The 13084-nt window shown below is 46.4% G+C and overlaps 1 protein-coding gene across 1 annotated transcript in view; it reads left to right on the plus strand.

Annotated features, from left to right (window-relative positions):
- Window positions 1-12109, plus strand: part of CMTM4 (CKLF like MARVEL transmembrane domain containing 4) — an 86769-nt gene extending 74660 nt beyond the window's left edge. The window contains exons 3-4 of the mRNA XM_009196598.4: window positions 3061-3159; window positions 4676-12109. Of these exons, the coding sequence (XP_009194862.2) occupies window positions 3061-3159; window positions 4676-4840 (264 nt within the window). The 3' untranslated portion in view covers window positions 4841-12109. The remainder of the gene's footprint in view (window positions 1-3060; window positions 3160-4675) is intronic.
- Window positions 12110-13084: the final 975 nt, after the last annotated feature.

Here is a 13084-nt window from a genome sequence, read left to right on the forward strand (position 1 = left end):
TCATTGCAACCTCCGCCTCTTGGCCTCCAGCGATTCTCTTGCCCCAGCCTGCCGAGTAACTGGGACTACAGGTGCATGCCACTGTGCCTGGCTAATTTTTTGTGTTTTAGTAGAGATGGGGTTTTGCTGTGTTGCCTAGGGTGGTCTCGAACTCCTGAGCTCAGGAGTTCGGGCAGTCCACCCACCTCAGCCTCCCAAAGTGCTGGGATTACAGGTGTGAGCCACCACACCTGGCCACGGCTAATTTTGTATTTTTAGTAGAGATGGGGTCCAGCTAATTTTTGTATTTTTAGTAGAGACAGGGTTTTACCATGTTTGCCAGGCTGGTCTCTATCTCCTGACCTCAGGTGATCCTCCCACCTCGGCCTCCCAAAGTGCTGGGATTATAGGCGTGAGTCACCATACCTGGCCCCCCTTTTTCTTTTTATTCTGTTGACTTGTTAGAAAAACTGGGTCATTTATCCTGTAGAGGGTCCTGCAGTTGAGTTGACTGTGTGCACCCTCATGGTAGTGTTTCACATGTCCTTCTTTCCCCATCTCTGTGACCTAGTCATTGGTCTCAGGGCAATGTGGTGCCATAGCAGCTGCTCTGATAATTGAAATGTTTTCTGATTTGCTCTGCCCTTGAGGCAGCCACTTGTCACATGTGGCTACCGAGCACTTGAATTGTGGCTAGTGTGATTGAAGAGTGGAATTTTTTATCTTATATGAATTAGTTTAACTTTAGTCACACATGGCTAGTGTTTGCCCTATTGGACAGCACAGTCCTAGAAGCTCAATTATATTTAGATTCATCTTTTAAGCAAGTGCTTCAGTATTTAAATATAATTCAGTGGGATTTGAGGAGGCAGATATGTTATGCTCTTATTGGCAGTTGCTGGCATTTTTTTCCCCTGGTTTAATCTGGTCCCTAGCCTCAGATCATATTGGAAGATTATTTTGTATCTTTTTAAAATAGGCTTTTTGAAATTTTTTTCCCTGTATTCGCTGATCCCATTCATCATCTCATTCTCCATTCACTATTGTTAATGATCATTGCTAACACAAATTTAAAACTATGGATACTCCTACAACTTTAACATTTTTGACTGTTTTCTCTTTTCTTTTTCTTTCTTTCTTTTTTTTTTTTTTGAGACGGAGTTTCGCTCTTGTTGCCTAGGCTGGAGTGCAATGGTGCAGTCTCAGCTCACGGCAACCTCCACCTCCCGGGTTCCAGCAATTCTCCTGCCTCAGCCTCCTGAGTAGCTGGGATTACAGGCATGTGCCACCACACCCGGCTAATTTTGTATTTTTAGTAGAGACGGGGTTTTTCCGTGTTGGTCAGGCTGGTCTCGAACTCCCAACCTCAGCTGATCCGCCCGCCTCGGCCTCCCAAAGTGCTGGGATTACAGGCATGAGCCACCGCGCCTGGCCTGTTTGTTTTCTAGCCCTTTGCTGCATCTCTATTTTTAAAAAGTCACTGTTAATGTCGATACTGTTTTATTTGATGTTTGACCTCACAGTGTATTATATTTTCCCCTTGTTTCTGAATAGTCTTTGCTTTGGGAAGTATATTCTATATTCTCTTTTTACCCCTATAGCATCTTACCAGAGCTGAGTGTAACTAAATGCTTTCTGGTTTGAATTTGTGAAAAATTTGCCCTGGCTTACGCAGGTCGTAGCTGAAACCCATCCTGCTGGCAGATGTATCTGAGCGGAGCTTTCCGTGAGCCAGGAGCAGGTTGGGTGTCTGCTGCAAGGCTAAGCACTGTTACGATGCCAGCATTGTCTCTTTACATCTTATTTTATTATTTTATTGAGACAGAGTCTTGCTCTGTCACCCGGGCTGGAGTGCAGTGGCGCAATCTTAACTCACTGCAACCTCTACCTCCCGGGTTCAAGTGATTCTCATGCTTCAGTTGCCCAAGTAGCTGGGATTACAGGTGTGCACCACCATGCCCAGCTAATTTTTGTATTTTTAGTAGAGATGGGGTTTCACCATGTTGACCAGGCTGGTCTCGAACACCTGACCTCAAGTGATCCATCCACCTCAGCCTCCCAAACTGCTGGGATTACAGGTGTGAGCCACCACACCAGCCATCTTTACATCTTCAAAAAGAGGAAATCGACCTTGGAGCCAGGCCAGACCAGAGGACCCATCAGGTGTTTATAGTGTAATCAGCCTGGCACTCAGGCAGTTTGGGCTTTTTCTTGAATTTTTTTTTCCTATAGAGGTTTTAGAGGTACTCTGTTATGACCCAGGCTACTGGGGGCCTCAGGCCAAAGTGGTAATAATAGAAGTGACAGTAAATGTGTAAGCAACCGTAGCTGTGGGCCAGGCACCATGCTGGGCTCTTTACCTGTATAGTTCCATTTAATTCCTTCAACAACTCTGGGAGGAATGGGGTACATTCTCAGGTAAAGCACAGAAACAAAGTAACTTGTCCAAAGTCATATGGGTGGTTTGGACCCTGCTTAGGCTGTGACCTTTCATTACCGTGCTATGTTCCCTTCTACAAATAAGACAGGAGTTAAATCTGTGAAACGGTGGATGTGTGCTGTGCAAGAAGCTTAGGAGAAAATTCTCCAGGCTTTAGTGACATAGAGGCTTGAAAGACTGCTTGAGAAAGAGCGTGAGGTCTGGCTGTGTGCTTTCTATGTGTGAAAGTTTGTTTTGAATGTCACATGTGAGTGTGGGGAATGCTGGAGGGATTTCACCAGTTTTAGTACATTTGGACCCCTGGAGAGCTTTGTCCATAGCAAGATGATTTAAGTGTGGTTTTTAAAGGATGGCACCAGACCTCTAAATGATAATTACTGTTATCAATTTTGGTTAGTATTTCTTCAGAAAGGGTAGTGGGGTTGGTGAAAATGAAGATTTTGTGGTGGTGATTTATCAAGTAGTGTCATAAACTTTGCCTTCTTTTGTGTGACCAGTAACCCTGTGACATTGAGACTGAAATATGGAGCCACCAGGGAGGTTGGGTATTGTAGGTCTTATTTTGAAAGTTCTTCAGTTGCTTTTAGAGCAAAGATGGAATGGTTCTTCTCATTTGTTTTATTTTGTCTCTCTCTCTCTAGGATTTGGTCAACACTGGACTCAGCACTTTCCTTTTCTTTATTGCTTCAATCGTACTGGCTACTTTAAATCACAGAGCCGGAGCAGAAATTGCTGCCGTGGTAAGCAAACTCAAATGGTTAAAGCAGGCTGATCTGGGGACCTCCTGTGACCTGCTCGCCTGTCCCTGGCATTTGTCCTGCTCCCCCTCCTATGGCTTTTTCTTTGCTAAAGATGATGTTACTGGGCCAGTGGGGGTCCCAGTCCCTTCAGTGCTGTGGTTCTCAAAGTATGGGCCCCAGAACAGCAATCTCAGCATCTGTTAGACATCCTTAGGCTCCACTCCAGAGCTACTGAGTCAGAAATGTATTTGAATGAACCCTCTGGATGATACAGATGCATACTCAAGTTCAAGAACCCCTGCTTTGGTTCATTTCCAACACAGTCCTTGATGATTGTCAGTGATGTTGTTTAAGAGCCTTACCTGGCCGGGCATGGTGGCTCACGCCTATAATCCCAGCACTTTGGAAGGCTGAGGCGGGCGGATCATGAGGTCAGGAGATCGAGACCACGGTGAAACCCCGTCTCTATCAAAAATACAAAAAAATTAGCTAGGTGTGGTGGCAGGTGCCTGTAGTCCCAGATACTCAGGAGGCTGAGGCAGGAGAATGGCGTGAACCCGGCAGGCGGAGCTTGCAGTGAGCTGAGATCACGCCACTGAACTCCAGCCTGGGCGACTGAGCGAGCCTCTGTCTCAAAAGAAAAAAAGAAAAAGAAAAAAAAGAAAGAGCCTTGCCTGCCTGGGGAAGGGAGGGGAGGGTTCTTGAATGCAGTCATGATGCCGTTTAGCAGTCACATGACATTTCAAGGTGGAAATGCCATGGCGGGTGGGGACCAGATAATGTAGGACTTTCCCTCTGCATGCCCTGCATTTCTGTATTGCTCTCAGTTTATGAGGAACAGGTATCCTTTTTGTAATGGGGGGATTAAAAGGTTTATAAATGATTAAACTAGCTGTTCTCTCAGGTACCACTCAGGAGATTTGTCAGTCTTAATAATTAAAACTCTGTGCTTCTCACTCTGGAGCTGCTTCCTTGGAGCTGCCCAGTGAGAGGCAGGTGTGGGATGGGGGCTGTGATGTGGAACGTTTGGCCCTGTGGCTTGATTTGGGACCCACATGCAAAACCCTGATTTTCTGTCTACGTTACATTTTGTCTGCACTGTATTTTCTCATCTGGGACCAGAGGCCCTGAAGGTGCAGTAAAAGAGGTACTTCTGTGATTTTTTTTTCTTATAGGTCCACGATACTTCAAAGGAAACCTTAGGCTGTCTTTAGGTCAGGCAAGATTTTCTGTGTGTCACATGACTAGAGACTCAGCCGTGGTGTGACAGCCACACATCCAGCAGGGCTGAGCACAGGCTTTCCTTTGACTCTGAGCCACCCTGTCATATGTATTTGAAACAAGACTTTAGATTAAATAGGGCTGCTGAGAGGGGAAAGAGATCAAAGAATGAAGGCACAGGGTTGTAGTGGTCAGTTGGCAGAGCAGGAAGGGGCTGCACGTGGCTTGGGTCACCACGGAAGCCTTGGGGGGCTAGGCCACGTGCCCGAGGACTAACTGTGCTGGTGTGTTTTAGATATTTGGCTTCTTGGCGACTGCAGCATATGCAGTGAACACATTCCTGGCAGTGCAGAAATGGAGAGTCAGCGTCCGCCAGCAGAGCACCAATGACTACATCCGAGCCCGCACAGAGTCCAGGGACGTGGACAGTCGCCCTGAGATCCAGCGCCTGGACACGTGAGGACCTGCCTGGATCCTCCTCCCTCCCGTCCTTGTGCCCGTCTCTCAGTCAAGTTTTCTTTCCCTTGTTGTGTCAGATTTCCATGTGATTCAGTTGAATTTTGTCCTCTTTGGTAAAAGTTCATTTTGGGAAAGGGTTTCCCGAGTGGCCCAGTGGGCGGGTCCGCGGTGGAGTCAGGAGGCCCATGTTCCTTGGTGTTTGGGGCTGTGGAGCAGCCAGTGTCACTGCCCAGGTCCACTTGTGGTCTTACCTGCCCTGAAGCACAGGCTTCCTTTGACTCTGAGCCACCCTGTCATGTGTATTTGTAACAAGATGACTTTGGATTAAATGGGGCTGCTAAAAGGGGGGGAAATATGAAGGAATGAAGGGACAGCATTGGAACGGTCAGTCGGCAGTGGTTCTCAGGCAGCCTTAGGCACCACCTGCTCCAAGTCAGTGTTGAGTCTGGCTGCCAGGATCCAACCCACTCCTCGTCTTCCATGCCAGGGCCCCCAGGCAGCCAGCACCAGCCCAAAGGCCACAGGGTTGGGGAAAGCTGATGTCCTATTAGGATGGCTCCCAGGGACCTGTGACTCATGGGAGGGTTACCTTTTGTTTCCTACTCTGATGAGAAATCACTTGATTCTTCCTCAAATGAATCAGCTTCCTGAACCCCAGATTCTTCTCCAGGAATATGGGGACCATCTTGTTTTCCAGTTTCCTGCCTACCCTAAGTACTTTGAGGCTGAACTGCAGATTTTCAGTCATTTTACCTTCTCAGGTAAAAGCCATGAAAGAAACAAGCCTATTCCACCAGCCAAAGCACTTGCCCATTTGCTGGCTTCATGGACTGCAGGTGGGAGGTATGTGGTTGTGTTAAAAAACAGCATGCACATGCGCACGCGCGCACACACACACACACCCTCCTCTATTTTAGGGTTGTGTGCTAATTTTCTAAATGCCTGCAAAGAGTTCTAATGTGATTCTGAGCAGATTCGTCTAGGATTTGAAAATACTTGAATTTGCACCAGAACACACCCTTCCACCCATGTTTCAAAAGGCACTAACTGTTGCTTTGGGCGCCTCAGTGTCATAACTACAGACATCATTCTTGGGAGTTGTTGGGGTGAAAAATCCTAGCTGCTTAAGGTTTCTGATTGATTATTGATAAAGTGAAGATTATTGTGTGTGGTGAATGAGTTCAGTGAGTCCCCATGATGCAGTAGTTTTTTTTTTTTTTAATTAGAGATTAATTATATCTTTTATGGAAAAAAGTTGGTTTAGTTTGCCAGGTTTTCACTCTTTGAACTGTTTTTAATGTTTACAAACCTCACTCTAGCTCTAACATTTTGTGTTTAGCCCTCACCAAAAAGCACTTACTGTGGTAGGAAGATTTTGCAGTAATGTGGAGAAATCCCCAAGATCAAGTGCTGGCAAATGTTGACAGCTTTAGCAGTGTACTGCGTAATAAATAACTCTGAGGGGGCGGCGGGGGTCTTTGTGAGAAAGCGTCCCCTTATGCACATGTGGCATCTCATTCCCCGGGAAAGGATAGCATCTGATCTCACAGTGTTGATCAGGCAACACTGCTGGGCTGGGGGTCGGAGCTGGGGGTTAGCTCCCTGCACCAACACCTTGAGTACAATCTGAGTTCGGAGCAGTGGCCCAGGCTATGTGGCTGAGCACCATGTCTGTCTCGGGCTGACCCTGCTAGCCTGTTAACAACTGTCTCCCCTCTGGTCCCACAGAGAGGGCAGCCAGGCCGGCTCACAGCTGGGTGTGCTGCCTGGCAGGTCTGTTGAGTGTGTTTGCAAAGTCAAAACTGGGCTTATCTCCCTTTAAGAGTCCTTTTAAAATAGGGCCACAGAGGCTCAGCCTTGCATTAAATGGGGCCCACTTGGAAGGACCACCCTGAGCTTTATCAGAAATCTCTTACTGGGAATCTTGTTACTTGGCCCCCAAAAAAGGCCACCTTTGAAGTGGGATTAAAAACAACACCATTCAGGTGGGCTTGTTGCCCAAGTTTTCCAGGTCACTTCAGTAAAACCACTTGATCATCTGGTGAAAGTGGGAGCAGGTGGTCGGCCTCCCGAGGATATGTTGTCAGCTGCAAGAAATAGTTCCGAAGTCACTGAAACTAAATGCAGATGAATGACCAAAAAGGATGCCACGCCACAGAGTGACTTACGAGTCAATTTGCATCTTCGTGATAGACTCTTCAGAATTATTTATGTCCCTGTAACTATTTAATATCCTTTGTGCCATGAGGCTCCCCCGTGGTTTTGTAAATGTTCTCCTTGTATTTAATTAACTCCCACTAGGACCGGAAATGGTGCCATGGACACTTTCTAGTTGATGTAATGTGTGGTTGCACATTTCATCATGTATAGACCATGTGGTGACGAAAGTTCTGGAGGGAATAGGGTTGTCCACGGTGAACGTGAAGATGCCTATATTTTTCTTATATTGCCTCTGTGCAAACAGAAGACAATCTATATCTGGGGGCCTTAAAATGACCTCTTGGCAAATTGAAGGAAGTGTTTTTGCATTTAATAGTTTCAATAGGGACCAATATCAGTTTGGTTTGGGGCATTTGAAGGCTGAGTGACCTTAATTTTTCTCACTGTTCTGGTGGGTTGATATAGGTTTTCACATTTCAAGCAAAACTTGAAGAAACTGCAGTTGCTATGTGCATTTGGATTTGTTCCTGGACACTGTACAGCTGAAACCCTCAAGCATTTGGTGGAACCTCTGGTGGTTTTAGATGGATGCAAACACTGACGTCCTCAGAGAAAGTTTATTTTGGCACTGATTGGGTGGATTTGGTATTTTTTCCCTCTGATTCTCTTTGATATCCTTCCTTCACACTGCTGGAGGCAGGGGAGGGAAATACGCTTTCCCTGCCTTAAAGAGGGATTGCAGTCATGAAAGGCTGAAGATACTTGCTGGCCCCACATAAAGCTGGGAAGAGCAGATGCAGTTACAGATTAAAATCTCGTCAGATAAGTTCGATTTGAAGTGAACAGCCATCCGAGGGAGGTGACTTTTGTCTACAGAAAAAGCAAGAATGTGGCACCCTGCACAGCCCCAATACACATCTTCCTTGGCAACGTGAGCTAAAGCCAGCATGGGCAAGGCCAGCCCAGCTCTGAGGGCTTGGCCCTGGGAAGTCGGTGGCACCCGCAGCCCTTTGGGTCCTGTTACTGTCCCCTGGCGGGAAGGCTCACGCCTGTGGGCAGCCACGGAATGTGTCTGACCTCCACCCTATGTCGGGTGCTTCTGGGAGAGCTTCGTGACTCAGTTGAAAACATTTTGACTCTCTTCAAGTTTGCAGTTTCATCTGTGGTTCTTGGAAGCTGTCCTAGTGAGTCAGCATTGGGTTAAGCCTGAGGAGACCAAGCTCCAACACCTTTGTGCACTCATGTATATGAATTCTTGCTTGCAGTGAATGAGCCCTGAACAACCCTAGTGTGTGTCATGTCCTGCGTGTGGCCCAGATGTGTTTTCCTGTAGATTCACATGAGAAAACCTCACCTATCCATGTGCTCGAAGAGGTGGACTGAGGTCTAATCCCTCTCTGGCAAGGTAAATCGCCAGATTTTCTGTGGGTTGGTCTTAACACCTAGGAGATGAATAGAGCGTGGAGACGCCTGACCAATTTAGTGATTCTGCAAGGCAGTGATGATTTAAGGGTTCCCATTGTCTCATCTGTGTTCAAAACAAAGCAATCATGAAGTCTTTGTGCCACTGCCTGACTGTCATCTTCTCCAGATCTTGTTTACAGAGAAATAATGATGTTAAACAGGTATCAGAAAGGGGAAAAAAGTTTCTAGGCCAAGAGCTACTGGTGGATTCTCTTGAGCAGAATAACAAGTTGCTTCCTGCTCCAGGGACTGCCATTAGCTTGTGAGGTCTCCAGGTGCCTTGTTAGTTCCCAGTGAAGTTGCAGAATCCAGGGTTTTTTTCAGGTTTGTCTTATTTTATCAGCACCCATGTCCAGGCCCAACAGCTTGGTAGGCTGGTGAGGTCCACACACAGTCAGGTCTGGGAGATGAGGGAGGAAGCGGTGGCCTGAACACCCCGCCTGTCTTCCATCAGCACTAGACAGCTCAGGCTGTCTTGGAAACGTGTACTTGGTTAACTGCCTTCCTGTCCTCTTGTCTTTGAAAGCTGTCTCATGTTCCACCGTCAGCCTGAGGGCAAGAGTGGGATGCTGGGGACAGGTCTTCCCCGTGCTATGGGTGAGCTCCTGGCATCTGGCTCAGGAACATGTGGGTCCAGCAGGTGACTCTGAAGCTGGCTTGGCTGCCATCTCAGACAGGACGCAGGCCTGACTCCCTCAGCTTTCAGCTTTGTAAACTTCCCTGGCGCTTTATAGAATCTTGTGTTTCTTCTCTTCTCAGCAGATGTCATTCAAATCACAAGAACTGTCTGGTCGAGAAAGTAATTTAAAATATTTGACCTTTTATGTTTCTTTTATTTAGAAACTGTGAGAGAAAATACCTTCAATATCTATTACATCTAGAAGAATGTTCTTCTGAAAGTGAATGTTCTGTTTAATTCTTCTTCATGTGAGTGAGTAGCATTTGTACACTCTTCAGCTTGAAGCGGAATAGCTCCTGTTATATTCTCTTCTTTTGTCTGGGATATATTCTTTTTCCATTTGAATACAGTTTTTCAACCTTTGGGATTTTTTTTTTCCTTTCTAGTTTTTCCTATTCACAAACATAACAGTAAGGGAAAAAATCACCCACAAGCCCGCTGAGTTTGAATCACTGGCAGCTTGCCTAGAAAAGTTTAGATGATGGGTCCTTGAATGGTGTATCTATTTCATAGGGTAAGTTTGTTGTCTATGTTTTTTTATGCTGAGGCTTTAATTCAGGTGACTGCTATCTAGACACCTGGGGTGGCGTGTTTTCTTTGGGATGCATAATACAGAAAGGCCAGGGAGCCTTTGGCTTGGACCCCAGGGAGCTATCGAAACTTTTGAAGTTTAAGTTTAGGAGTAAGAACATATCTCAGACCACCTTAGTCAGCTTTGCTAATGGGATTTAGGGCCAGGCCAGAGTTTCTTTTCCTAACTGTTCCTGAAAAGAGAGATGGTGTGAAACAAGATTCTGATAATGGTTTGTGTGAGATTTGATCATAGTCTAAAACTATCATGTCTTGAGTTGCCTTAGGATGACAGTGCAGACACCCAGTAGGAAGTACCCCATTTTTATCAGGAAAGTCAGTCACGCGAAGGGATGGTGAGGAGACGAGGGGAGAGGAGGGAGACTTGGTGCCCTTGCACCAGGGTGAGGCCTGACTCACGCTGCTTCCCCCCACAGGCCCTGCTTTGCTTGCCTGCTTTTTCCAGAGTCGATTTTGCAAGTTTCAAGACTCTGTTCCCCTCTTTGCAGAAGTGAGGAAGGCAAATACTCAGGGTTTGAAGAGAGACCTGGCTGGCTCGAGGGCTGGCAGATGCGAGGGCAGGACACCTGGGATGGACTTGTAGGCTGGCCCAGGCCCAAAGGGGGCTGCCTGCTCCCAACTCTTTCACTCTGTAACCCATTTTAAAATGAGTTTTTGAATCTTGCCTCAAATTGACCTACTTGGATAAAATCAGTGCTTTTCCTAACTTGATTTTGTTTGACATGGTTCCCTCTAAGAGAATGCTAGGAATTGAAACTATTTGTATATGTTGAAATTTGTAGGGGTTCAGGAACCCATGGCAGAAACATATTTATTTACAAATATGACTATTTTTTTTTCAAAGTAGGCAATTCTGTCTTTGTATATTTTAAGGCAAATAATCACTTCACCTCTGGTGCCTTCCATGCGTCGCATAAGCACTCTTGTCAATCATGGAATTGGAAAAAAAGATGTACATTTAGTTAAGCCAGATAACACTATTTTTGTAGCATGATTTTAGATTGTGTCCTTTTAATATTGTTTTCAACAATGGTAGTTTTGAGGTTTTGGCCATTTTCTCTTTACACTTCGTATGTATTTTAAAGAAGAAAAAAACAACAAAAAAATTCCCTGGCTATTCCTCTTTCCTCTCTGCTGCTGCTTCTCCCACATCTTGTTCCTGCTTATTTAAATAGTCTGAGAGTAAGAGTATATTTCTGTGAAATAATTATAAGTCAGTATAATTGCATTGGCATTTTTTAACCACTTGCTCAGTTTGGAGCCACTGCTCACCTCAAACAGTACAAAGAAAGTGGTTCCATATTTTACAAACAAAAGAGTAGCATCAGAGCCCTGACCTGTCTTTGGGTGTAAAATGGTGAAAGGCCGGCGTCTGGCTCCTTCCCCTGTGGTTTGGGCTGGTGAACTGAGCCCAGGTGTATTCTCCGGCCCGGGCCCCTTCCAGGATCAGTGCAGGCGTCCTGCAGAGGCGCGGCCTTCCTGCCACTACAGAGTGGGAAGCTTCCCGGGGGACCTCAGCCGGCTCCGGAGCTCTCACCTTCCACTCGGATCTCGTATTGGTTCGTTGTGGATGCTCTGGCTAGGCTTGGTGGCATATTCCAGGCTTCAGGCCTGAACAAAACAGGCTGCTTGCTGTGAGGAGCTAGATGACACCAAGACACAGACATATACTCTTTAGCAGCTCCTTTCGCCTCTCCTTCCTGCAGGGCGTGAGTTATGGCTGGTCCCAAAACCCTTGAATAAACTAGCTGAGCCATTGCAAATGAAGGTACAGATGGATTGAAACATAAAATCGTAGCTTTTGATGTCCTTCTGAAGGGTCAGAATATGTAATTATTTGATAACCAAGGAAGTCAAGCCAGATGGCTAAGTAGTAACTTTCCAATATGATTTATCCGTGGTACTTCACCTGGTGGCACTTTTGGGGGGCAATATTAACAACTATCACATTTTACTTGTTAAGTCTCTTTCATTCTGGCAGTTTAAAGACACAACTGTGGGCTTTCTGAGGCAATGCCCATTGGGCAAACTTAGGTTTATGTGTTTGGTTTTTCAGCTACGGAAGCCCTGGGTGGGTGCCCCCTGGCTGGCCTGGCTCTCGGGTTCAAGTCTGTATGTCTGGAGTGGGTTGGGGCCCCAAAGCTTTGCTGCTATTGATTTGTCCCCGACAGCAGGCAAAGCCTCACATTGCCCTCAGTTTTCCCCCTTTCATTTGAAGGACCAATTTTTCATGGTACTTGTCTTGATCTTTTTCATAGTGTGCAAATCTGTATTTTTGTATGTAGAGGAAAATAATTTTCTCAACACTAATCGTTAATAACTATTGTATTAAATCGTCATGAAGGAACTCTTGTTTAATAAATGGACGTGTAAGGATGTCGTTGTCTCTCCTCACTCTGGCTGGCCTCCTCTGCCCCTTAAAGGTTATGGATCCAGTTCCTGAAAGAGGGCTGCTGTGTGGAGGTTGAACAGAGCCATGATCCTCGGTGGAACAAGGCCTCTGTGACGCCAGCTTTGCCGCTTTGCCAGGGCTGACAAGGTGGAACGTAAATTCCACCAGGGGCCTCTCCGCTCCTGCACACCCAGCTTTCATATGCATTTTCAGCATATGTGGTGTGTGACAGTTTGGGTGGAATGTCTTGTCTTTTCCCATCAGCCTGGACAAGAACGCTGACCTGGGTCCTCCAGGGCTGCAGTTCTCTGGGCTGTTAGAGAGCCCCAGGGTTCCCGCTGCCTGAGGCTGCTGTGAGACACTATCCTGATGTGTAAGTGAGAGGGCCCTGGGCCAGTTACCCGACCTTTGTCTCAGTTTCTTTGTTTGTAAAACAGGATAGTGTGAGAACTAGAGCCAGGGTCCCCAACCCCTGGGCAGTGGACTGGTACCATGGGGCCTGTTAGGAGCCAGGCTGCACAGCAGGAGGTGAGTGGCAAGCAACTGAGCTCCACCTCCTGTCAGCCCGGCAGTGGGATTAGGTTTTCATAGGAACACGAATCCTGTTGTAAACTGTGCATGCTGTGGATCTAGGTTATGTGCTCCTTATGAACATCTAATGCTTGATGATGTGAGATGGAACAGTTTCATCCTGAAACCATCCCCTCCCACCCTCACCCCAACCTACCCCCCAATCCCCAGTCCGTGGAAAAACTGTCTTCCACGAAACTGGTCCCTGGTGCCAAAAAGGTTAGGGACCACTGAAATAAAGGATTAAATGGTAGTCAGATTTCATGTGTATTTTTGCTAACACTGAAAACTGACAGGATCCACACTGGCCTTACCAGCTTGTACTGAAGCCTGACATGATACCCAACAGTATTACTCCAGTTTTTTCAAACACACACTCCAAGCAAGTG

Source organism: Papio anubis, chromosome 18 (assembly GCF_008728515.1).
Source record: "Papio anubis isolate 15944 chromosome 18, Panubis1.0, whole genome shotgun sequence".
Lineage (NCBI taxonomy): Eukaryota > Metazoa > Chordata > Mammalia > Primates > Cercopithecidae > Papio > Papio anubis.